Source organism: Podarcis tiliguerta, assembly GCF_965153285.1.
Source record: "Podarcis tiliguerta genome assembly, chromosome: 1".
NCBI lineage: Eukaryota > Metazoa > Chordata > Lepidosauria > Squamata > Lacertidae > Podarcis > Podarcis tiliguerta.
This window is the reverse complement of record NC_139534.1, coordinates 117,524,625-117,551,212: the sequence shown is the minus strand read 5'-3', so window position 1 is coordinate 117,551,212 and position 26,588 is coordinate 117,524,625. Positions and strand designations below refer to the sequence as shown.

At 46.5% G+C, this 26,588-nt stretch overlaps 1 protein-coding gene across 3 annotated transcripts in view; it reads left to right on the top strand.

The window, feature by feature from the left end:
• The window catches only part of CCDC85C (coiled-coil domain containing 85C), a 168,826-nt gene extending 145,022 nt beyond the window's left edge, over window positions 1-23,804 (top strand). For 2 of the 3 annotated variants that reach the window (XM_083438784.1, XM_083438783.1), the window contains 4 exons: window positions 11,341-11,436; window positions 16,243-16,341; window positions 19,601-21,601; window positions 22,332-23,804. In XM_083438784.1, coding sequence (XP_083294910.1) covers window positions 11,341-11,436; window positions 16,243-16,341; window positions 19,601-19,690 — 285 coding nt within the window. In that variant the 3' untranslated portion in view covers window positions 19,691-21,601; window positions 22,332-23,804. The remainder of the gene's footprint in view (window positions 1-11,340; window positions 11,437-16,242; window positions 16,342-19,600; window positions 21,602-22,331) is intronic. The other variant, XM_083438785.1, reaches the window with a different exon arrangement.
• Window positions 23,805-26,588: the final 2,784 nt, after the last annotated feature.

Sequence of the window (26,588 nt, the reverse complement as noted above, 5' to 3'; positions counted from 1 at the left end):
ACTTTATTGTTGTTGTTGTTGTTGTTACTATTATCATTTCATTTCTATACCACTTTATATTTTAAAGAAAAAGAATCTCAAACACATTAAAATATCCAATAAAACAACCCAGAATAAAACAGATTTGAGCTTCAAGGGGAATATTTCAGAGCTTTTTCTAAGTGACATTTTGCTTTGCTTTGCCCATATATATTTACCTACTTGATTTGTATAGCTGCCCCACAGCAGAAGTACTTTAGGAAGGCAGTGTGGTGTAGTGGTTAGAGTGTTGGACCAGGACCTGAGAGATCAGGGTTCTAATCCTCACTCAGTCGCGAAGTTCACTGGGTGACCTTGGAGTCAGTCACAGCCTCCTAACCTACCTCCCAGGGTTGTTGTAGGGATTAACAGAGAGGAGCTGGGTAAGCCATTTACTCCTTGGAGTAAACGCAATAAATAAGCTCTTTTGCTCGTCTTCTTGAGAAAGCTGGAGGGGCCAGCCAGATGGAGATGTCAGTCGCCAACCTAGCATCCAGAGATCTCCACGTGGTTGCAATTGGACCTGTGCCAGTCACAAAATGCACCTGGAGACTTTTGATTCAGAGGTATACTGTCTCTGACATCAGAGGTAATAAACAGCCCTCCTGGTTAAAAAACAACTGTCTGTTAGATCCTATGTGGAGGAAATTTCCCTCTACAATTAAATTAAGACAGTGAGTCTTCACAACTGAGAAGTAAGACCTCTGTGTCCACTAGCTGGTGGTAAGCCCAGAACAACTCTTTCAAAATTAATATCTGGGACCATCACATGCGCCTATATGTAGCAAGTCCTTTGCATATGTGCTTAGTTCTGAATGTCCTTCTGGAAAACATCCATAAGGCCACAGGGCAATAAAGAGTATGCATGCATACGCATGTCTCTGTGTGCATGGGTTCAGTGAGAGTATGGACATTGGAAGCTGCCTTCTGCTGAGTCAGATAAATGGTCCATCTAACTCAGCATTGTCTACACTGACTGGCAGCATGTCTCCAGAATTTCAGACAGGAGTCTCTCTCCCAGACCACCTGGAGATGCCAGGGATTGAACCTACGACTTTCTGCATGCAAGGCAGATGCTCTCCCACTGAGCTAAAGCCCTTCCCCCTGTTTCAAGGAGGGCTATTAATCAAAGGGGGCATGTAAGCCTTTTTTGTGTGGATTAAGTAGATTTCACCGAACGTTGCCAAGGCCCTGAAGATACGCTGTTGTGTCTGACAAGTTGGTGTCTGAGCTGTGCAGGCAGATGGAAGGGGGCTTGGCTTGGCTTGTGGGCAAGCCCCATGGTTAATTCATAGATCTGAATGTTTACATGGCCGGCTGCTCAGTATGTCTAATGAGAGGCAAATTAAATAACCGATGAAGGAGATTAGCATCTGGAATAAAGTCCATCTCAGCTGGAGGAAGAAAATTGTTTTTGTTTTTCCTTCCTAATACCGTGCGTCAAAAGGCCTTACCCGAGTTTCGAAGGGCTTCAGTGTGATGTTGGGAAAGAGCTTCTGATTCAGACAGGACCCATACAGTTCCTCCCCTGACCTTTCCTCCCCTCACTGCAGAAAATAAAAAATAAAATTGTGTTTCCCATCTTGTGCCCTGTGGCAAGACATTCTGGGTTTTTTGGCAGCAGGAAAATTCATCCCAGCAGGAACTAGGACAGCGCTGCTATTTAAATATATGAGAGAGAGAAAGAGAGAGAGAGAGAGAGAGAGAGAGAGAGAGAGAGAGAGGCCGGGGTTGTGGGGTTTGTTTTGTTTTTAATTGGTTGCCCACAGTGCATCTGACTACTGGGTACCCCAAAATTAAATGTCACAACTGGTAAATGGATAGGCCGGGCAAACTGATGACCAACTGATATTTTGGTGCATCCTATATACCAGGGGTCAGCAAACCTTTTCAGCAGGGGGCTGGTCCACTGTCCCTCAGACCTTGTAGGGGACCGGAGTATATTTTGAAGAAAAAATGAACAAATTCTTATGCCCCACAAATAACCCAGAGATGCATTTTAAATAAAAGGACACATTCTACTCATGTAAAAAGACCAGGCAGGCCCCACAAATAATTCAGAGATGCATTTTAAATAAAAGCACACATTCTACTCATGTAAAAACACGCTAATTCCTGGACCGTCCGCGGTCTGAATTTAGAAGGTAATTGGCCCAGATCTGCCCCCCCCCCCGGCCTTAATTTGCCTACCCATGGTGTATACTGTAGGATTTATAAGGCTGGATTTAAAAGCTGGACTTTGGCAAAGAATAGTATGCATTATAATCACAGAATGTGAAAGTTGTCAAGGACCTCAGAGCCCATCTAACCCAACCCCAGTTCACTGAAGGAAGCTTTCTGTCACATCATCCTGGGCTGATGGCTGTCCACCCTCTGCTTAAATGCCTCTGGCAAGGGAGGGGACACAAGCTCCTGAGAGAGGCTGGGACACCGTCTAGCAGCTCTTACCATTAGTGGTGCCTGTGATGGCTCTCTGACAAGTGGGTCAAGAAAATGCCATGGTACGATTGTTGTGGCCGTCCTTTGTGAAGTAGGAGAAAGGCTTGCTTCTCCCACTGGCGTGTGTGCCCCACTGCGGAAGATGGAATATGGACTGAGCCCAGGAATGCAGTGGTTTCCTGGGAATCTTGCTTTTCATTCCAAAAATGCAGCAAGTTTCTAGACCTCATGATCATAGAGGAAAACTCGGAAGAAATCTTATGTGCACTTAGAGTGAGGCTGGGTATGTCAAGACAGCAGATTCTTGCTCATATACTTGTGCCACCAAGGAGTGGCTGCCCTTTGGGTCCCCTAGACTGGGGCAATATAACTATAATAATTGCTGGGGGGGGGGGTTAATAGTTAGTGCTATTTTTCTAGAAAAAGAGGTGCCAGAACTCACCATGAATACCTCCCCTGTTCTTTTATAATGGTAATGGTGCCCACCTGAGAAGTGCCGGAACTGAGTCCTGGTGAGTCCTGGCTGAAAAAAAGCCCTTAGTTGTTGTATTTGCCAATCCAGAAGTTAACTTCATGCCCGAAAAAATAATAATACATGTGAAGCAGTCCCTCTGTTCCTCCCTCACCTAACCTGATGGTCACATCTGGAGTTGAGAACTTTATTGTCTCAAGCTCACTCTGGGTATTGTGGGCTGTAGTGGTTAAGAATGTTGGCCTAGGGCCTGGGAGACCAGGGTGCAAATCTGCATTTGGCTTTGAAGCTCACTGGGGCCAATCACTGCCTCTCAGCCTAACCTACCTCACAGGGTTGCTGTGCGAATACAGTGAGGGAGGAGGGAACCATGCATGCTGCTTTGAGCTCCTTAGAGAAGTAAAGGTAAAGGGGCCCCTGATCATTAGATCCAGTTGTGACCGACTCTGGGGTTGCGGCGCTCATCTCGCTTTACTGGCCGAGGGAGCCGGCGTACAGCTTCCGGGTCATGTGGCCAGCATGACTATGCCGCTTCTGCCGAACCAGAGCAGCGCACGGAAACGCCGTTTACCTTCCCGCTGGAGTGGTACCTATTTATCTACTTGCACTTGCTTTCAAACTGCTAGGTTGGCAGGAGCAGGGACTGAGCAACGGGAGCTCACCCCGTCGCAGGGATTTGAACCGCCGACCTTCTGATCGGCAAGTTCTAGGCTCTGTGGTTTAACCCACAGCGCCACCCGCGTCCCTTAGAGAAGTAAGTGGGATTTAATGCAATGAATGAATGCATATTTACGCACTTGCCACAGTCTTCCTTTCCCCACTCTCACAGGAGACTGAGGAGCTTGTTTCCACTCAGCCTCCTTGAAACCTCAGCGTTTCTCAGCCTTTCACAACTGATCTCTTTGGAGCGTCTTCCTGCTTTTTTCCTTAGCGGAAGGGAGACAGCTGGGCCCGGGAGGGAGGGGGAACCGCTGCCTGCTGGGATGTTGAGCTGCAGCCATATGGGCCCCTTCATTAATCTTCCCTCGCACGCCACCCCCCAGCCACCCATATAGAGATGGTTTGCCCTAACTGTGCCAAAAGGGGCAGGTTTTATTATAGACGCCCATTATTTCCATGGAATTACATGGGCAGCCTTATCCTGACCGAGGCCATCGCTTCATGACCTTCCTCTACATTTCCAGATTACCGCTGCTGACATCCCACCCTCTGCCCAGACACCCACCTGCTCATTTTCATCTCTCACACGCCCTTGGGGGGCGGTTTCTGAGGGAAAAGGATATTTCTCCCTTTGCGTGGCGACTTTTGTATATCTGTTGCCATTCACAGTTCAGTTCCTTCTCCAGTTGGGAAATCTTTTATCCCCCCCCCCCCCCAAAAAAATACAATGAAAAACTCACACCCTTCCTGGAAAAAAAAAAACCCCTTTTCCTCCCCCCCCCCTTTTAGCATGTTCTCGCCAAAATACTTTTCGCCAAGCAGCAATGACAGCCTGTTAGAACTGAATGGTGTGATTTCTCCTCACATTTCTGAATGAATCATCCTGCAATTTAAGCTAAAGAGATGTTTGGTTTGCAGTGCCTCCCCCTTCCCCTCTTTCTACTGATGTGATGCGTGAGTCAGGCACAAATGTGAAAAGTTGGAATTATCCCCATAAATGCCCGCTTTTGGGGGCTGTTTCTCTACCCCCACCTCCAGCCTAATCTAGTTCCTGGCTCATTTTTTTGAAGTATATTGACCTTTTAAGGACACGGGGCATTTTATAAGTTCATTCTTACTTATTTTCGGTCTTTGGCAGGGGGTCTTTAAAGCAGACCACAATCGTTTGGTTCAAACTTACGTTTAAATCGTAAGTTTTTTTCACTCCGAAAATGACAGTGAAAATCAAAGCAGTGGAACTAAAATCCCCACACAGTCACAGCTAAACAGTGGGTGCCACCTTAGATTTGTTCAGAGGCCTTACAGAATAAAAAAAGGTATTGACTAGCCTCCAAACCAAGCTTGATAAGCCTCTAGTTGCAAAAGGTTTCCCAGAAGTGACCCTTTACTTCCCTCCAAACATCTGGCGTGCTTCTCTTCTTTGCCCTGTTGCTCAAGAATCCAGATTCTGCAAATCAAATCCTATATCCAGGAAACCAGTATTATTTATTATATCTATTTGCCACCTTTGCTCTAGAGAGCTCTCCCCTGTCTCTTATCCCCACAACGACCTTGTGAGGAGGGTTCCTAGGAAGCTTTGTGGCTTCTTTTTCACATTGTTGTACCTCAAAAAGTTGTGTTTCCATAGCTAGAAATGTTATAGTAGCTTGGGAAGGCAAACCTTGGAGGAGGCGGCACTGTAAATCAAAGTTAACAAAGATCCGAATACAAGTAGCATAATATGCGCAATTTAAGGTAAAGGTAAAGGTACCCCTGCCCGTACGGGCCAGTCTTGACAGACTCTAGGGTTGTGCGCCCATCTCACTTAAGAGGCCGGGGGCCAGCGCTGTCCGGAGACACTTCCAGGTCACGTGGCCAGCATGACATCGCTGCTCTGGCGAGCCAGAGCCACACACGGAAACACCGTTTGCCTTCCCGCTAGTAAGCGGTCCCTATTTATCTACTTGCACCCGGGAGTGCTTTCGAACTGCTAGGTTGGCAGGCGCTGGGACCGAACAACGGGAGCGCACCCCGCCGCGGGGATTCGAACCGCCGACCTTTCGAGGCTTTTACCCACAGCGCCACCCGCGTCCCATGTGTAATTTAGACCTGTTTAATAAATGTTTTCTAGATATATTCATCATGCAAATGCCTTGTGCACTCACTGACAAGAACAGTGGAAACAAGGAGCAGGTGTTACTTCTTATTGTCTCTCTCTCTCTCTCTCTCTCTCTCTCTCTCTCTATTTTTCCTTATATCTCTAAAAGGTATGGTTACTAGATGTCCCCATTTCCCGGGGACAGTCCTTGTATTTACAAATCTGTCCCCAGACAAAATCCGTCCCCCAAATGTCCCCGGATTTCATTTAGTGTCCCCGGATTTATATTTTAAGTGTTGTAGATTTATTAGCAGGGAATGGATGTTGTCTGATTGGTTCAATGGCACATCATATGGGGACTTCCGGGGAGGCAAAATGGTGGGCGCCATGGCAGCGAGCAGCTCCTGAAGCCAGCCAGAGCCAATTGCACTACCAGGCTGGCTCCGGGCTGCTGAGACTGCCATTGCCGCCACCACTGCCAAGGGGGAACTAGGGACGCCCAGCGCGTCAACTGGGGGAACCGCTGACACACACACCCGTGACCCAAATCAAGCCAGGAGCAAGAACACCTGGCCACCCGGCCGACTGCCCAGCGGCGCTCCGGGGCCAGGAAAATCCTGGAGCTGATGCAGGGAGGAGAGGAGACGGAGAAGGGAGAGAGAAAAAGAGAAAGGAGAAAAAAGAGGGGAACCCTGACCTCGATGTGCCGCTGCTGCTGCCACTAAGGAGGAGAAGTAGGAGAGCACCGGGAGGGCAAGGACATGTGGCCGAGCCCAGGCCTAACCTGAGCCTATTCCATGGCAGCTAGCGCTTCAAGAGAGCAGGCCAGGGCCCAGAGGAAGGCCGCGTGACAGAGGAGACCACAGAAGACCAGCAGCCCCTGTCAGCCATGGGTGACCAGTTGTCAGGGTTGATGGGCGTTGTAGTAAGTCGAGGAAGACTGGAGTACAGATTCCTGCCTTTTTAGCACTGAAAGCTCAGAGAGGAGAATATCCCTGGGGAGATTAGGTCCTCTGAGTTTGTCTTGCATTTTACTGAATGTTTAATTGTGGAGGCAAAGTGGTGTGAGCTGGTTGCCTGGAACCTAGTGGAAGTTCTGGGCTGCTTTTGGGTACCAAAATATGTGGGTGGTTGTTGTGGTGCAGCAAGGCGAATAAACTGCTGTGTCCTCTAGTTCTTCTTAAAAATAGTGTTCTTGTGCCACTCAGTTGGCCTCCCCCCCCCCCGACTTCCTATGCTAGTATCTAAACGGACTTTTTATATGCCACTGGTAGATGGATGCAGCAAAGCGCTGCATATGCCAATGTTTGTTTCCATAGTAACTAATGCACTTCAGAGAAGGAGAAATAGGATAGTCAGGAAGGACAAGGGGGGAAAAGATCACAATAAAACTGGCACAGCGAGTGTAGATGCCGGATGCTTGGAATATTTTCTGACAGAGGTTTCGGCTCACAGAGCTCCCCTAAACTTGAGTGGTTTTTAGTGTTTTGGCTTCTGAGTGCCTCATTAGCCACAATCGTCATTAACCACTTATCATTATTAACCGCTCTCATCTACAAAGGTGGAGCTCAGGGAACAGGGCACACCTCTAAATGTTTGAACAGTTCATAGTTATTTGTCCCAGGTTTCCTGTGTGACCTTGAAAATGGATGGTGATCATAGAGTTATAGAGACAGAAGGGACCCTGAGGGTCATCCAGCTCAACCCCCTGATGGCCACAGACCAAGGGTAACTCAAGAGTGGTGTGAGCTATTGTTCTGTATTGTGTGGCCCAAACTAAGGAGACCATATGCTGATTAAATCCGGCACAGAAATGTGCCAGACAGCCGAATCCTATCCCTGCCTCTACTCAGAAGTAAGCCCCCATTGAATTCAATGGGACCTACTCCCTTCTAAATGTTTGCAGGATTGCAGCCTAACCTTAACGGTTCATACTCACTTCTGAACAACACCACTACAAATATAGTTACGCCTTCTTTGGGGAGTATTGATATGATTCCCCATGTGGTTTTCATAAATTAATGTCAGCCCCACGACTTCATCTGCTCCAGGTGAGCTCCATTGAAACAAATGGATGTTGCCTAGTAGCCGCATTTGGCAGACTGGTGATATGTGCCAGTGGACTCCTGGACCCTCCTGAGGCAACAGTTCCATCTCTTGGAGCGAAATCATTAGGAAAGCATTTCTCCTTGAAACTAATTAAACATTTGGAGTACTATTAGTACAATGGATGGCAGTTTTACACAGCATCAGCAACTCTGAAGAGAGAAGGTGAATGGATATTGTGGAGTAATGAACTGGGAGTCGGGGCAGAAATAAATAAGGAATCGCGTTCAGGAGTCAAAGAGCTGTTTCCTCCCCAGATCCCATGAGAAATTAACTATTTGTCGTGGTTTTCCTGTTCTTCAGAGAACCCAGAGTAAAAGAGCTCAGGCTTACATACTGTTCTGCCTGCTTTACTGTTACTCTTATTAATTGTGTAAACATTTTTTAAAAACTATTCCTGAGGGGGTGTGGATGGACAAAGATAAATGTCTGCAGGCCCTCTATTTATCTGGTCTGGTTCAGCAATCACCTGACCATCTCTAACAAGGGCAACTGGCAGGGCTTTCCCCCCAGCTGGAACTTACCGGAACTCAGTTCCGGCACTTCTCAGGTTGATGTCATTATGAGAGAACAAGGGAGGCGTTCGTGATGAGTTCTGGCACCTCTTTTTCTAGAAAAATAGCACTGGCTACTGGTAACCAGGTTTACTTTTTATGGTTTGCAAACCAGCTTCTAACCTTGGTTCCAACTTTCAGTTGAAAACATAAGCTTGGTTAGCTTTAGCCATGGTGAGTGTGAATGCAGAAATAAATAGGGTGTTCTCCAGTTTGTGCCTTTGAACCCATGAAAGGGCTTTTGATCTGTGCAGGTGTCTACTAATGAAAGAGGAAGGGGTGCAATTTTTGGAGATTCCCCTCTGCCCCCTGAAACCACCTTCCACCTTGTTCTGAATGGTTGCCATCATCCCAGACCATTGGCCAGGTTGGGAGTTGGGGTCTGACCACATCTGGAGGGCCACAGGTTTCAGAGCGAGCCAGGATCAAACACCATGGTTTGATCCTGGCTTGTTCTCTCTTTAACTGTAAAGGTAAAGGTACCCCTGCCCGTTCGGGCCAGTCTTGCCAGACTCTAGGGTTGTGCGCTCATATCACTCTATAGGCCGGGAGCCAGTGCTGTCTGCAGACACTTCCGGGTCACGTGGCCAGCGTGACAAGCTGCATCTGGCGAGCCAGCGCAGCACACGGAACGCCGTTTACCACCCCGCCGCGGGGATTCGAACCGCCAACCTTTCGATCGGCAAGTCCTAGGCGCTGAGGCTTTTACCCACAGCGCCACCCGCGTCAAACGACCATTTCCCAAGATTGGACATAATGGGCATAAAATCAGAAGGGGAAGCTTTTGATCTTTTAACCAGGGCTACAAAAGAGGAAGAGGAAGGATGCAAAGACTCTCTGTAGCTCTTTCGTGTAATGGGAAGCTGCTTTTTTGGTTATGTTCAATGTTAGCCATCAGTTGATCTGAAGGCTGCTTAGCTGGGACAGAAAGCTGAATAAGAAACATGAGGGATAAAGCCAGAGCAGCAAAATCTTTAAAAACTACAGCTCTTTCCTTCCTTGTCACATCTGTAATTGTGAAGTTCTAAGATAAGGCACATTTTTTGTGTGTATTTTAGAAAAAGGCTATAATATGCACCTCTTCGCACTGCCTGGACAGCACATTCCCTGCAGTGATACTGCATACCGCTCTGTCATCCCAATTTACCTTCACAGCCCAACGGGATAATCCCCCTTTTGTTTTGCCGAACAGCATGAAGGCAAAATATTGGAGAGTTCTCAATGAAGCCATTGTTGGTTTCTCTGAATGGCATAGTGCAAACATACAAATCATAGAGACAGGAAGGGGGCATCTTTCTGAATAAAGACATTGTGCCTCACCTTGCTTGGGAGAGACCGTAAAAGGGATCCCCCATACCAGAAGGTGAGTATTGGACTAGTTGGGTACTCAGGTTTCTTGACATTAAAGGAACTTTTTTTGACTTTTCAACAGAACGCCAAACATCAGAGAACTTGATGGCCCATTTATTTAAAAAACCAGCCCTCCTTTAGCTGCAGCTGTGTGTATATACTTACCTCCTGGGTTCCCTTCACAACCTTCCTTGAAGGGCACTTGATGCTCTTTGGAGAATGTTGCCATGCAGCCAGCGAAGGGGGTGCCAAATATTCTCTCCCTCTGCCCGTGTCAGACAGAATATTGCTTCCTAGTTAAAAGCGACCCAGTGCTATGGGTGACTTCAAAGGTTAAGTTGGTTTCCGGGGTTGAAAACTTTCCTGGTATGTTCTGAGTAAACATTTCATTCCACCAAGGTGCATGTTAGGTAAAACTGTATTTAATTGTAGATCAATCCTTTTGGTACTGGAAAAGCCACTTCAGGAGGAGTCAATGGGGCCTAGGAAACTCACCCCTCCAGTAATGTACAGTCATACCTCGGAAGTCCAACGCCTTGCGAGTTGAACGTTTTGGCTCCCTTATGGCACAAACACAGAAGTGAGTGTTCTGGTTTGCGAACTTTCTTTGGAACCCGAATTTCCGACGTGGCTTCCGATTGGCTGCAGCCAATCGGAAGCCACACCTTGGTTCCCGACGTTTTGGAAGTCGAACGGACTTCCGTAGCAGATTCCGTTCAACTTCTGAGGTATAACTCTAGTGACAAATTCAGAAGTGCAGGGTCCCTTCAGGGTATCTGTAGCCAAGTCTCTCACAGTCACACTTCTTTATAATTAATAATAATTTAGGGTGCATTGCAATGATCAGTGCAGACCTCCATGTGTTTCCTTTCAGCTAGACCTGCCATTTTCTGTGTGGATAACATGGGCAAATAATTTGGAGTGCTCTTTCACAGTGACTTGAGCTTTTATCGAAGTCCCATTGTACTTAACAGAATTTGTACACCGTTCTATTGAAACCTTGTGCTTTCAGTGTTCTGAAAAGCTTAGCTTTGGAGCATACAGAACACCTTATTAGGTATGATGATTCCAACCAGCACCAATTTGGACGCCTCTGAAGATCTTGTTGCCCAAGTCATACTCCGTTGGTAGAGCATGAGACTTGACCACATATCACCCTCATGGTCCCCTCCAACTGCACAAGTCTATGATTCTATGACATCCTTAAATAAGCAAATAAATAAGAAATCATGAGAAGGATGCCTCTGAACATATCGGGAAATCCAGCCAGATGGGTGGGGTATAATAAATAAATATAATAATAATAATAATAATAATAATAATAATAATAATAATAATAATAATAATAATATTGCTGTCATAATCATCTACCTTTAGACACCAGGCACCACATCAAATCGAGATGGCAGTCCAAATAAAGCATAATTAAACCTTAGACACACACATCCCATTAATCCAGAGCTGGGTCAGGTGTTCTTTGGATCAGGTCAGAGCCTAAAATGATATAAAATCTGTAGTTTAAAAAAATCACAACATGTGTTGGTTTACTATATAAAAAATCACAACATGCGTTGGTTTCCTCGGATTCTTGGGCAGCACCAGATGTTTCTTGCTGGAATATATATATATGAACTTAGAAGTGTTTGCTCTGTTGTCTTTTGCAGGGCCCTGTCCGCATGGCTCCTGATCTTGCCGCATCTCCTGCCGTGGGATACGTCTCCATAAACCAGAAACCTGAAGCCGTGGTGCACGCTATGAAGGTAAGGGGTGGGGTGTTTTGCATGCATTCATCTGGGCTTTGCATTCCAGCTCAAGAGAGGAAGACAATGTGGAGGGGCAATCAGAGGCTCTGGGCTGAGAAATAGCAGAGCAGGAGTGCTCTTTTTATTGGCATACGAAGAGCTCTGCTAGATCAGGCCTAAAGCCCATCTAGTCCGCCACCCTGTTCTCCCAGTGGCCAACCAGTTGCCCATGAGAAGCCCATAAGCAGGACCTGAGCCACAAGAGCCCTCTCCCCATCTGTGGTTTCCAGCAACTGGCATTCATAGAATCTTAGAGCTGGACGGGACCAGGAGGGTCATCTAGTCCAATGCAGGAGTCTCAGCCAAAGCATCCATGGCAGATGGCCATCCAACCTCTACTTAGACACCTCCAAGGAAGGAGAGAAACATACAGCCTGTGGCAGCAGGCTAGTTGCCATCCATGAATTTGTCTGACCATCTTTTGAAAGTCCAAAAGTAAAGTGCCGCTTCTGCGCGTGTGTGTGACGCAATAGAGTGCTCCTGCGCATGCGCGAAGCACACAGATCACTCCTGCGCATGCGCGAAGCACACAGATCACTCCTGCGCATGCGCGAAGCGCACAGATCACTCCTGCGCATGCATGAAGCGGCTAACCCGGAAGTAAACACTTCCGGGTTTGCCGCGTTCGTAACCAGAAAAAACGCACCGTGAAGCAAATGCAACTCGAGGTATGACTGTAATAATAAAGCTATAAAACATTAGACATTAAAAACTTCCCTAAACAGGGCTGTCTTCAGATGTCTTCTAAAAGTCAGATAGTTGTTTATTTCCTTGACATCTGATGAGAGGGCATTCCACAGGGTGGGTGCCACTCCCAAGAAGGCCCTCTGCTTGGTTCCCTGTAACTTCGCTTCTCACAGGGAGGGAACCGCCAGAAGGCCCTCGGAGCTGGACCTCTGTCCGGGCAGAACAATGGAGGTGGAGACGCTCCTTCACATATACTGGACCGAGGCCGTTTAGGGCTTTAAAGGTCAGCACCAACACTTTGAATTGTGCTCGGAAACGTACTGGGAGCCAATGTTGATCTCTCAGGACTGGTGTTATATGGTGTCGGCAGCCGCTCCCAGTCACCAGTCTAGCTGCCGCATTAGTTGTAGTTTCCGGGTCACCTTCAAAGGTAGCCCCACATAAAGCACATTGCAGTAGTCCAGTGCTACATTTTAAAGCCATTGCTACATCTTGGGGCAGCAAATTCCCCAGATTACCTCTGTCTCGTGTGAAGAAGTACTTTCTTTTGTCTGTTAAGAGTTCACACACATGATGGCAGCAGCAGGAGCATGACAACATCCGATAGGAAATAGCCAAAGCTTCTCTGACTGGACCCCATGTTCCTTAGACCAGTGTTGACACTGGTGTTCCCCACAGGAAATGGAAACCTCTAGTGCTGCCGTGAGGAATTCTGGGAAAGAGGAGAGTCAGAAGCCTCTTTTCTATGCTGAACGCAACAAAAGTGATCGCAAACCAAATCCTCCACCTCGCCATAGCCACGTACACACAGGCTAAATGTCACATCGCTGTATCTGTATCGTCCCCCGGAGACCATTGTTTTCATTATCCACGAGTTTCAGTGCTGCGCAAAGCACTCTTAATGTACCAGACCCGAGGGCACTTAGATAATCTTCCAGGTTGCGATGCTGTGCATAGATACCAAGGAAAGGGGGTGGGGAGAGAGAAAGCTTGCTCAGCTGGCAGAATCAGCTTGTATTTCTGGGTCCAGAAATCTATTTTTAACAGAACAGACTACGAACGCTGCATTTCATCAGGGCGCATTGACAGAGAAAACTGCCGAGCATCTTCCAGTGGCGCAGCTGTTGGGAGGCCCAGATCCCCTAAAGCGCAGCTGCAGTAGGACACCCCTTTCCAAGGGTTGCCACCTTATATTCACGGTCCTGCTCCTCTGCCACTAGCAGCCCGAGATGCAGAAATTGAGCAGATGAGTTGTTTTCCATTGTTTCCTTCGCAGGTCTTGATAAGCTTCACCTTAATTTCTGTTTGTCAGGCTTCTGTCGAAGGCACAGGGCAGGGTCATAGAGGAAAATTGCTCACTGAGTGTTGCAACCTTTTCATCCTGCCAGCGGCTTTGTGTTTTCCTACATCTGTATGATTTGGATTTGTTCACCTCTGGGTGGGGGGGATTATCAAACAGCTTATAAAACCCATTAATAATAATATTGCTGGGAATAAGTTCAACAGGAGCAGTTTCCTGCATGCATGCATCTTCATGCAATACAAAGCTAGCAGATATGAGGTTTTTCCCCCTTGCCACAAATCCCTGTAGTCAACATTTTACACTGGGGGAAGCAATATGAGGATGCAATATACGGTTAGGTTACTGGAGGGTTTCATGCAGGCAATAAAACCTACTGGAGAGTCTCAGCCTGGCGTACATACATGTGGCCGTGTGCATTCATTCAGCTACCGGCATGATATTTCTGGGGCTGGGATTTGATTATCCAGGCTGATGTGTATCACAGGCGTGCCCAGACCAACGAGTTGGTTTCGCAGCCTGCATCCAGCTTGATCAATAATTAATTCCTTCCTATTCATTAGAGATCTATTTTTATTTGCAAGCTTGTAAATGCCGCTTGCTTGCTTGCTTCCTCTGGTGTTCCTGCGCCCCCTTGCAAAAAAGAGAGGAGCCAACGGATTGAATTAATTTAAGCGAAACCGTACAGTCATGCAAAATTGCCATTGGTTCAAAATATGTCGGTTAAGCTAGTGGATAATGCAATTTCCAAAGTAGGTTAAGGGCCCTAAGAGAATGACCTATTTTTGTAACTGAGACTTCCGAGGCACGGCAGGAAAGGGAAGCATTGGTCCAGTTCAAAGCGGTCAGTGTGCAAAGCGCAGTGCCACCCGCTAGAAAGCTGAACAGAGCATTTGTGCCTGGTTTTTACAGAGTGTTGTGTTCATCTGAATCGAAACAATCCACATTCATTGTGGTGTTAACCATAATTCTGTCATCGAGTTGGGGAAGTGGAAGCTTGATTCTTCAATCGGAATTACGATGTGGGTGATTATTATGCTCGTGTCACAGCACTGTCAGGAATGTCCAGAGTGAGGAATTAACTCTTTCTTGTCAAAAGCACATTTGCAAGTTAGGAAAAGTCTTGCGTCTCTCAGGTGTGTACCCAATGAGGCAGTTGCGGCAACAGATACAGCTTATGTATCTCCCCCACCTGAGCAGGCAGAGACGACGTCTGTGTGCAACTTGCTTCAGTCCTCTTCTGGTTCTGGGAGACAGTGGAGCAGGAGAGGTGGGGGCAGGAGGAGAGGTGTGGCAGCCCCAGAGTCTACACCAGCCTGACCTTTCCCTCCCTCCCTCTTGTACCTGCTCTTGACTCTCCAATCCTGCAGCTTCTCCTGCCTCCGACTCTCGTCTCCTGGCTGCTACAGGCTACCACGCACCCCTTCTTCCCAGTCAGTCTCCAGCCCACCTTCTCCCAGTGCCCATGCATCCAACCACCACTCCTCAGGGTCCAGCCAGTCCCTGACAGCTAGACATGAATGAGGCATAGGGTGGTCATGTGCCTCTTGCTTTACAGAGGACCGTCCTCTATTAGAAGGAGTCCTCTGTCCACTCCAGGCTTTCTATATATTAAAGATAAAGAACTCCAAGAAGGGAGAGCAGGGGCCTTGAAGTTGCCCATATCCATACCTGGAAAGCAGACTGAGCAGGTACACACAGTCACCTGGTCTTCCCCATAGCGGTGAGATCTATTTCTGCTTAAAGTATAGTAATGAGTTATCCGTTTGTGTCTGTACACTTTAATCAGCATCACCTTCTGCAAATCTGTATACAGTCGTACCTCGGAGGTCGAATGGAATCCGTTCCGGAAGTGCGTTCGACTTCCGAAAAGTTCGGAAACCAAGGCGCGGCTTCCGATTGGCTGCAGGAAGCTCCTGCAGTCAATTGCAAGCTGCGATAGACATTCAGGTTCCAAAGAACGTTTGCAAACCGGAACACTCACTTCCGAGTTGGTGACGTTCGGGAGTCAAAACGTTCGACTCGCAAGGCGTTTGGGATCTGAGGTACGATTGTACTCTTTTGTCTGCTCTTTGGCAGGTGATGCATAAGTGGCCACTCTTCTTCATGCGGAGCCGCACTGTCCATCTTTGTAGCTCAGCATTGTCCAACTGACTGGCTCAGGTTTAGAGCGGGAATCTTTCCCTGGAGAAGTCAGGGATTGAACCTGGAACCTTTTGCATGCATAGTATCTACCACTGAAGCTCCAGTCCTTCCTTAACCACTTATGGACCACTCTTCCTTTACTGTCTTCTGTACCTAACCATGATGGCAGAAGTTTGTCTCTTTACCATATGTTGGCACAATTTGGGGGCAGGAGATCTGAATCAGGCCACAGCTTTTTCCAGCTTAGTTACCTTGCACCTAATTCTCTTTTGTGCCAGGAACTGCACAATTCAATGGCAGTATGGGCAGCATCCAGTGACCATTTGCAAAAAGTGTGTATGCATATGTTGAAAGTAGATCACATGTTCTTTTCCCCTCCTGGAATCCCCCTAGTGCTAACCATTCATTTCCAGCTCAGTGATGTATGCAGATGGAACACTTATCTCAAGCTCCATATGTTTTACTGGCAATTAGACTTTCCACTCTCCTATGCGTGTGTTGAGATTTTGCCCTGTTTGCCCTCCCAACGTGGCAGACATCATGAGGATGGAGTGGTCATTCCACTTAGGGGTACCTTAGGGTCTATCACTGTGTGACATCATTTTACAATTTCATGTCCATTGTGTTTGTAGGTCCTTGAAGTCCATGAGAATTTGGACAGGCAAATTCAAGAAAACTATGAAGAAGACCTGAGTGAAAAGGAGAAAGCAATTGTTCGTGAAATGTGCAATGTAATGAACCCATTTTCACAGTCTTTCCCATTTCAGTTTTTCACTTCCAACTGTGGTGTTAAATGCTGTCCAATATCTTGTTCTGTGTGTGCAGGCTTAGTCGCTTGTTGTCTTTGCAACCTGCAGAGAAATTGGGTTACGAATACTGTCAGCCAAAACGTTCACACACTCAGAATGCTTGTGGGTGTAAGGTTGCAGAGGCTTACTGCAGTTTTACAGAAATGTGGCCATCATGGCTCCTTCCATCCTCCCAGTCATGGTCATTATAGTTCAACATGGCAATGAGAATCATCTATTGAAGATCTTTTTCCTTATCTGATCCCAAAACCACAGTTCTTAAGGCTTCCTGTGAATGGGAACTGTTATTAAATCAGTCAAATCTACAATCCTATATACGGTTACATGAGAGTTGTAATCCAAAAACATCTGAAAGGAAGCAGGTTGGGGCTGACTTAGACCCTCACATATATATGGATATATGGACTGGTGTATTTTGTGTGTTGAGTTATGGTTGGGGTTTGGCTTCCTTCACTGAAAAATGTGGGTGGGGGAAATTCCATTCATGAATCTGGATCCCCCATAGCCAGAATGGATCAGGGCCTGTGTGTCTTATTGGACTATAATCCAGAGAGTGTCTTAGTACTCTAGAGCAGCCTTTCTCAACCTTGGGTTCCCTGATGTTATTGGGAGTCTCAAAGAAAGACGTGCTCTCCCAAGCCCATGTTCCCAGCATTCTGGCACTCCTCTCTCCAGTGCCTGGAGGCAGACAGGTTGTGCTTCCATAACAGTGACCAGAGGAGGAATGGGCACTGGGAGGAGCACAGAGAGAAGAAACGCCGTGGTGCATCTGCAGCAACACAACCGGATGCCTTCAACTGCCACAGCTGCAATGAAACATGTCTCTCCCGTATCAGTCTCTGCAGCCACAGTGGGCGCTGTAACTCTTGACTTCACCCTCAATAAATGCACTTCTCCATTGTCTCCTGAGACAGATGGATATCAACAACCACTCCCATTATTTCTGACCGCTGCCCCTGCTGGTTATGGATGATGGGTGTTGTAATCCAATAGGATATGAGGACCCAAGGCTGGGAAAGGCTACTCTTGAAGGTTGTGCATAACAAATTGCTTTTGAAAGTCAAAAACTGTGGTCATCTTTTACTTCCCCTTCTTTCTTCTTTTGCAAGTCTCCCTGGATCTTCAGTTTCAGACTGACCCAGTGCATGTTTAGATAGATAGATAGATGATAGATAGATAGATAGATAGATAGATAGATAGATAGATAGATAGATGATAGATAGATGATAGATAGATAGATGATAGATAGATGATAGGTAGATAGATAGATGATAGATAGATAGATAGATAGATGATAGATAGATGATAGATAGATGATAGATAGATTGATATAGATAGATAGATAGATAGATAGATAGATAGATAGATAGATGATAGATATAGATGATAGATAGATAGATGATAAATATAGATGATAGATAGATGATAGATAGATAGATAGATAGATGATAGATATAGATAGATAGATATAGATATTCTTGGGAACCTCAACTGGGGCTTACCTTTAGTTAACTGTGTATAGGACTGCAGCCCTGCAGCCCAGTCCTGTGCCAGTGATCTCTCGATAAGAGTGGGTAGGATTTAACCTCCGCCTTGAAATTCTCTGGTTCGCATCCACTCGTTTTGACTATTTCAGGTCTGTTCCCCTAAAAACAAAACATAAACAAAACTTTGGAGCATTACACCGCTTGTGGGGCCACCTAGGGTAACAGTTATGGTTGAAAGCTCATACTCCCCAGTGGGATCTGGTCCAATTTAGAAGCTTTCAGTAGGTGGAAACCGCTAATCTTTGTATGATGTGAACACCCTGGGCTTGTGGGTTGCCACATGGCACGAAGCCATAAGCACCAATGACAAAAGAAGCCCTGTTTCTTTAAGCGCACTCCGTTGCACGGGAAAGGCATCGTGGTTTTTCCCACACACAAAGAGTGAAAAAGCGTTCCAGGATACGTCCCTGGAAAACCGCTGTGAACCTTAGACCTGGGTGGTTTCCCACAAACCATCTCGCCATTGCAAGTGCCATCAACTAATCCCCCCTCTGGGATGTGAAGCACTGCGGAATGTGCTCTGTTGCTCGACAATGAAATCTATAATCTGTCTTTAGAAAAAGCTCGCTTTTGGTGCAGGGATGTGAGGGCTGCACCTCAAGAGGCTATCCCTTTTAGCTTCTCTTTTTAAAACAAAATAATGATGTTTGCACAGCCTGAGATATTACGACAAACGAGGAAATCTTCTCAGGAATGCTGCCGACACTTCCTGGTCTTTTGAAATGGACTCCCCAAACAGACCTTGCCAAACAGACCTGGCCCAAGAGCCTGGTTTGGCTGGCGAGCTTTCTGGAGACCAGGGATTTTTAAAGGGCTGAGTGATCTGAGCCCTTCGTAAAGCAGCCCTCTCTTTCGCTCGGTTGCTTCAGAAAAGGAAGGTGTCTTAAGGAAATTGTCCAAGACGCATAATTTTGCTGGGGCAGAGCTATGGCTCTTGCCTGGGAGCAGGCGTGGCTAATAATAATAATAATAATAATAATAATTTGTTATTTGTATACCACCCATCTGACTGGGTTGCCCCAGCCACTCCGGGTGACTTCCAAAAAATTGTGAAACCACAGTAAAGCATCAAACATTAAGAACCAATAGGCTCTAGTCCAAAACAGCTGGAGGGCGCTCAGTTGGAGATGGCTGCTCTAAGCATTTTTGAATTTCTAATGCAAGGCAACTTTGTGTCTGAAGGGCACACAACTTGCTCCACTTTGGAAGCAATGCTTGATGAAGGGAACATGACTCTTGCAAGCTTGCCAGCAACTGACCTAGCTCTGAACTCAACTTCTGAGCCTAATTTGCTGGGTTGATACCATTACCTAAGGCATCTCCCCCTCTCTAGTTCTAATTTCGGGAGACTTTAACAAGATCAGCATTTTAAACCTGTCAGCCAATGTTATCTCGGGATCTGGGTGCCACCTAGTGAATCAGAGAGGAATCTCGCAAACCCAGCTGGGGCCAGGAATTCCTCAGAACTGAAAGCGCTTAGCAGCCTATCGTATCTTAGGACAATGAAGTCTTAAAACTGTTGTAGGCCGCCCTGAGTAGCACATATAGGCACTAGAAGGGTGGGATAGAAAACTCTGTACAAATGCAGATAAAATAAATGGTAATAAGCACCCTCTCTTTCCTTTTGCTCTTAGGTCGTCTGGCGGAAACTGGGGGATGCAGCAAGCTCCAAACCGTCCATCAGGCAACATCTTTCCGGAAACCAGTTCAAAGGCCCGTTATAAGCACCTCACGCAGCAAGGCTGGGAGAGGAAAGAGGAAGAGCAACAGGGACATCTCTGCATCTAGCTGCCAGGGTTATCTTTTCCTACTCGCTCCCATCTTTCTGTAACTGTTTATAGTGTAAATAAGGCAGCTTGGAAGGCTTTGCCCGCAGGCTGCGCTGATCCAGGACAATGTTAAATGGGTTAATAACTATCCTCCAATGGCCGATTTGTGTCATTTGTATTGTAGTGACAACCTGCTTTGTTGTACGGTCATATGTAGAGATACCTGAACCCAAAAGCAAGGGACCTTCCTCGCCTGGACAGTTTCCAGTCCGTTGCCATTTTGCGATCGCAAATTTTGGTTGCGCCCCGGGGAGTTGATTGGGAGGTCGTGCACCACACAACTGCTTCATTCCCCCGCCTCCCCCCAAAAAAGATTGGGCTGTTTGCCATAAGGAAAGTGATGGAGAAATGCATTGGAAAGTGCACTTTTTTGGTGCAACACCACCATGCAAACAAATCAGGACAAATGCGCAATAAAACAGGTCGTCCAAAAGCTCCCGCCGTTTCTTACTTTCCCCTGTTCACGGAGCTACAACCCCAGCTGCGTTGTTTTAGAAATTAACATGGAATCCACAACACCAAAAGTAGCTCTGTGATTTCTCTGTAGCCTTATTGTTTTGGCAATTACCTGCTGAGAGTGATAAGCTTTTCTAGAGATCTTTGGTTGGTATTAAAATGAGCGTTTTGAGAAGCAATCCCCGGCCTGCACAGCTGAAGACATTGTGACTGCCTTCATGTTGCTAGGTCACATGTCCCACCCCAGGCTGAAGTTCCCAAATCCCGCAAGTCATGGTGGCTGCTTTAGATCAGGAATGGGCAGAAGGTAGATCTGCTGGGGTCTGATCTCTGGCCGATTTGCAGGGGCTCTTGACCGCCCATTGTTTCAACAGTAGCAACAGCACCTTACTTAGGCTGCCTGACACAAAGAAAGCTTTCGAATGGGTTTTTTTCTGTAAGCTCCGTTCAGTTCTGGTGCTGAGAACAGATTCCTAGGCTCAGAGCATGCTTGGAGGCACCACGTTCTTATATTCTCACTGTTATCTGTTTTGCATCAGATAGATATTGCAGAAAGCAAAAGAGCCCCAATAAGCCTGATGTCTCCTATCTCTCTTGCATAGCAGCTTCTGGGCGAGGCACTCATGCGAAGGAGACCCCCACTTGCATAAACTTACATTTTTTCATGCTGCTGCAGCGGAAATGCTGCAGCTTCCAAGCAATAATAGCAGGCACTTAATGCAACGTTGACATACGGCGTATGGTAGGCTAGAGTGATCAAGTGCTCAGGAGGACCAGGCTCAGGTCTGGGGTCAAGGGTCACAATCAATGACCAATTGGCCGAGGCCCACACCCTAGCCAAGGTCCCACTGCCAATTCTTGGGGGTCTTGTGGCCTTCTTGCTGCCTGTTCCCCAGCGGTTTCTGAGTGAGCGAGGAGGAAAGGACCCTAACATTTACACCATGGGTAGGCAAACTAAGGCCTGGGCGACAGATCCAGCCCAAACGCCTTCTAAATCCGGCCCGCGGACAGTCTGGGAACCAGCGTGTTTTTACATGAGTAGAATGTGTGCTTTTATTTAAAATGCATCTCTGGGTTATTTGTGGGGCATAGGAATTCATTCACCCCCCCCCCCAAATATAGTCCAGCCCTCCACAAGGTGGGACTGGCCCCCTGCTGAAAAAGTTTGCTGATCCCTGATTTACACGCCTTTCTCTCTATGTGTGCAGTGGTGCTGATTTGCTTCCAAGGGAGAGGAAGGTGAATTGGCAAGAGTGGCGGGAAGAAAGAGGAGGCGAGCCCGCTTAGAGATGGAGCGCCACTAACAGCATTTTACCCAAGGGCGCTGGCATTGAGCAGGCTCCTAATACAGTGGTGCCTCGCAAGACGAAAAAGAATCCGTTCCGCGAGTCTCTTCGTCTTGCGGGTTTTTTTGTCTTGCGAAGCAAGCCCATTAGCGGATTAGCGCTATTAGCGCTATTAGCGGTTTAGCGGCTATTAAAGGCTTAAGGGATTAGCGGATTAGCTGCTAAAAGGCTATTAGCGGCTATTAAAGGCTTAAGGGATTAGCGGATTAGCTGCTAAAAGGCTATTAGCGGCTTAGATCAGCTGATAAGCGGCTTAGATCAGCTGTTAATAGCCTTTTAGCAGCTAATCCGCTAATCCCTTAAGCCTTTAATAGCCGCTAATAGCCTTTTAGCAGCTAATCCGCTAATCCCTTAAGCCTTTAATAGCCGCTAAACCGCTTAGATCAGCCGCTAAAGCCGCTAAAGCCGCTTAGATTAGCGGCTTAGATCAGCTGATAAGCGGCTTAGATCAGCTGTTAATAGCCTTTTAGCAGCTAATCCGCTAATCCCTTAAGCCTGTTAAACTGCTTAGCGATCAGCTGTTAAGCGGCTTAGCGAACAGCTGTTAAGCGGCTTAAGGGCTTGGGAAAAAGGGGGGGAGGGGGGAAAAAACCCCAGGAATTGCAAGACATTTTCGTCTTGCGAAGCAAGCCCATAGCAAATTCGTTTTGCGAAGCACCTCCAAAACGGAAAACCCTTTCGTCTAGCGGGTTTTCCGTCTTGCGAGGCATTCGTCTTGCGGGGCACCACTGTAGTTGCATGGAAGAGACTCGTTCAGTAAGTTGCGCCCCCTGCCTGCAACCCCGCAAACCACTGCTAGGCCGTGGAGAAAGTACTGAACTAGAATCCTCAGTGTAAGGGCAGCATCCCATTCTCACCTGCCTAAACTCCCTCTTTCATGCAACTCTGCATCCGACAGTGAAAGGTACAGTTGCCTTGCCTACCTTTGCCTCACCCTGTAGTGGACACGCTTCTGTCTCTGTTGTTGCTTTTGCTTATCCAGACGTTAGCTCCATGCCAGAAAGAAAGAAAAAAGATTATGTGTGAAGCAGTTCTTCAGTGTCCCCTCTTGCCTATGCTTTACAGAACTGAAAAGAAAATGCCACCCCTTCTCTCCATTTTTTAAATATTTATTTCAGCCTTGGCATGACATTGCAAAGAGTGGCTTTCTTTCTTTCTTTCTTTCTTTCTTTCTTTCTTTCTTTCTTCTCACTGAAATAATGCGCAGAATGGTGTTATCTAAAAATGTAAGCGGAGGAGCAGCCGTTTTGTCGCACAAAGAAAACTCTGCCTTTCAGAAGTGCTGCCTCCGCGGTTCAGCCACTCACCCGCATCAAGTGTCTCTTTGAATTGCTGCGTATAAGGTGGAGGGGCCGCCGGTATTCTATTATGACAATGCAGCTCTTTTGTAACCTGCCAAAGACTTTGATCGCTTTCTCCCTGTTTCATCGCATTTCTTGGTACATCTTCTCAAATTGTATAGCGCAGGCAGAGCCAGCAGAGTGAGCTTCACACATTGCTAGAATACAACGCCGATCACCCTGAACACTCATTGGCTAAGGCTGTTGGGAGTTGTAGTGCCAATGGCATGGTGTTGGCTCTCCCCAAGAAAGCATAACAACTCACTAGTCTTCTTTGAAATTCCACTTGTGTAAAATAACCATCAGAAAGGGAGGTTTGGGAGGCTAATGCTCACTCTTCAGATATTTGCGTTTTTCCATTACCCTGAAGTTGCCAAACCTTCAGCCGTTGCAGTCTGGTCTCAGAAAGAATTTTGGCTATTGTGCTGCTAGATCTTTCTGTTTTTCGGGCCTGCTTCTCTTGGATGCCACTATTCAGGGTTTGTTCTTATTGAGGACCCGCATAGATCTGCAACCAACAGATAAACTGAAAAGATTTGAGTCAAAGTCTTCCCAGTATACCTCTCCATTTGCATTTCCACTTGAATATGTTCCAGCCTTTCTTGGCTTTGCACATCCTTCCCATACCCAGGTACTGGGCCTATTTGGATGTTGTTTATGACCTGGGGCATCCAGACAGTTGCTGGGATTCAGTTGCAAACCAGCAAATTCAGGTCGTGCAAGATGGTGAGGTCTTGTGCATCAAACAAACTCACTTCCTCAAAAGATGGTGCTGATTGCAGTAAGGAATGTGATGGGGACATGCTCTGGACAGTGTGGAAAAACACTCGTTTTGAAGCATCATTATCTAACCTCCCCAGAAACAAATCAGAATAAATGCCAGTGTTGACAAGTCAGGGTGAATGAATACTCAATAAACAGGTCACCTAGCAGCACCCCTGGGAATTATCCGAAGGAGAGATCAGGTGGGGCCTTGAGCTCACAACACAGCCTCCCTCCCTCCTGGTGTAGTGGTTAAGAGCGGTAGTCTCGTAATCTGGGGAACCGGGTTTGCGTCTCCGCTCCTCCACATGCAGCTGCTGGGTGACCTTGGGCCTGTCACACTTCTCTGAAGTCTCTCAGTCCCACTCACCTCACAGAGTGTTTGTTGTGGGGGAGGAAGGGAAAGGAGAATGTTAGCCGCTTTGAGACTCCTTAAAGGGAGTGAAAGGCGGGATATCAAATCCAAACTCTTCTTCTTCTTCTTCTTCTTCTTCTTCTTCTTCTTCTTCTTCTTCTTCTTCTTCTTCTTCTCTTCTCACCGCAGGCAGATATAACAGTGATAATCTCCCTGTTGTTCTCCCCCCCCCCCTTTTATTATTCAAGTAAGAGGAATGAGGATTGGCACCCAAGGCTTTTTTCTAGGCACTCTCTCCCAAAAAGCCCTTAACCTACTCAGGTGAACATTCACTTAATGAAAACTTGCAATAGCAGAAATATTTATGGCCATGTGCCCTCTCCATACCTGTAAAATCCAACTCATCCATTTAAATAGGCCCCAACTGACCCAAACCATTTTCAGGTCAGTTGTAGTTCAGCCTTTCGGGAACCCATTTCTCATGTGAGCCAAAGTCCAAGAGAGCAAATTGGTCCCCCTGCTGGGAATGAAACCACTGATGGCTTTTGAGTGAAAATGGCGAATGTGAGAAGCTCAGGTGTGCAAGCATGTATGGACAGTACAGGTGGAGCAGTTAGGGAATCTGTATTGCTTAGAATGGACAGGAGGCTCAGGGATGCCCAGGTCAGCTGAGATCTGACAGTTGAGATCCCCCGCATGTACACAGAAAATGGCTGAGGTGGATGCATAAAATGCGAATGAGAAAGGAAAGTGTCCTGATGTGGTCTCAGTCTCCTCTTTTCCAGGCTAAACATACCCAGCTCCTTCAAGCGCTCTGCATAAAGACTTAGTTTCCATACACTTGATCATCTTGGTTGCCCTCCTCTTGCACATGTTCCCCCTGTAACATCCTTCTTAAATTGTGGTGCCCAGAACTGGACACAGGATTCCAAGTGTAGTCTGACCAAGGCATAATAGAGTGGTATTATTACTTCCCTTGATCCGGACACTATACTTCTGTTGATGCAGCTTAGAATAGCATTAGATTTTTTTGCTTCTGCTGCATCACACTGTTGACTCATGTTCAGCTTGTGGTCCACAAGGACCTCTAGATCCTTTTCACATGTACTGCTAGTAAGCCAGGGGTTGCCCATCTTATATTTTTGCTTCTGGTTCTTCCAGTGTGGTGTAGTGGTTAAGAGTGGTAGACTCGTAATCTGGTGAACCGGGTTTGCTTCCCCGCTCCTCCACATGCAGCTGCTGGGTGACCTTGGGCTAGTCACACTTCTCTGAAGTCTCTCAGCCTCACTCACCTTACAGAGTGTCTGTTGTGGGGGAGGAAGGGAAAGGAGAATGTTAGCCGCTTTGATACTCCTTCGGATAGCGATAAAGCGGGATATCAAATCCAAACTCTTCTTCTTCTTCTTCTTCTTCTTCTTCTTCTTCTTCTTCTTCTTCTTCTTGCCTAAGTCCAGAACCTTACATTTATCCCTATGGAAATAACATTTTGTAGCTTGCGCCTAGTTCTCCAAACTGTTAAGGTCATTTCGAATTCTGATTCTGTCTTCTGTGGCATTAGCTACCCCTCCCAGTTTGGTGTCATCTGCAAATTTGATGAGTAGTGTTTTGGTGTATAGTTCAGGCCCTTATGGATCCCACTCCAGATGTTTGGGTGGGCTGGATTTTTCTTTCAGCTTGTTGAATGACAGGGGAGCTGGCAAGCCAAAGGAAAACACTTACTTGCATTGCATTTTATTTCATTGGGTAAAATTCAAACTTTAAAAACACAACAGGGATGAAGTGTTGGCCATGAAACCAACAAATGCCATGAGCGCTACCTTCACCCCCAAGCAATCTGAAAATGAGAAGACATCCAGGACTTAGTAAACTCGCTATAGTGGATATTGCACAAACCATATTATTATAATTAGCCCTATTCAAGCAAATAATTCCCCCTGCTCCCGAGTACTTTTAATATATGGGTTCTTTTTTTCTTTGCAACAAAAAGATAGTCTATGTTTTCATAGATGAAAGCATAAGGTACACTCAAATGCAAGATATGCATTGTAGAGGTTACAGATGTAATGCTATATGTAATTTTGTTTTGTTAATTGCTGCTTTGTATTTAGCTCAACCTGAGCTAAAGCCAGTGTCTTCCTTGGGGATCGGGAAACGGGTGGGAAATGTCACTCAACGACTTGGCAGTATGACTTGGGTGCAGCAAAAATAAACATTGCACACTGTGCTCTAAAGTGTGTATTTTGGGGTGTAAATCTTGCTCTTCAGCTGAAGGGACAGCCACACCCCTGCTACAAATGATGGCCATTTTAAAAAAATGATAGTTCAAAGCTACAACCTGCTTCAGAAAGCTGGGACCAAATTTTTATACCCCAGAAATTTGTGAGCATTCGGTTTTGAGTTGCAACTGCTCTAAAATGTCCGAACAAAATTCATGGTTTTCCATCCTCTACCCTCCTTTCTTTTGAAAGAAATGGGTAACGTTTTAACATTTGCAAGTCGGAAGAAAATTGTGAAATGGCAAATTCCAAGTGGGC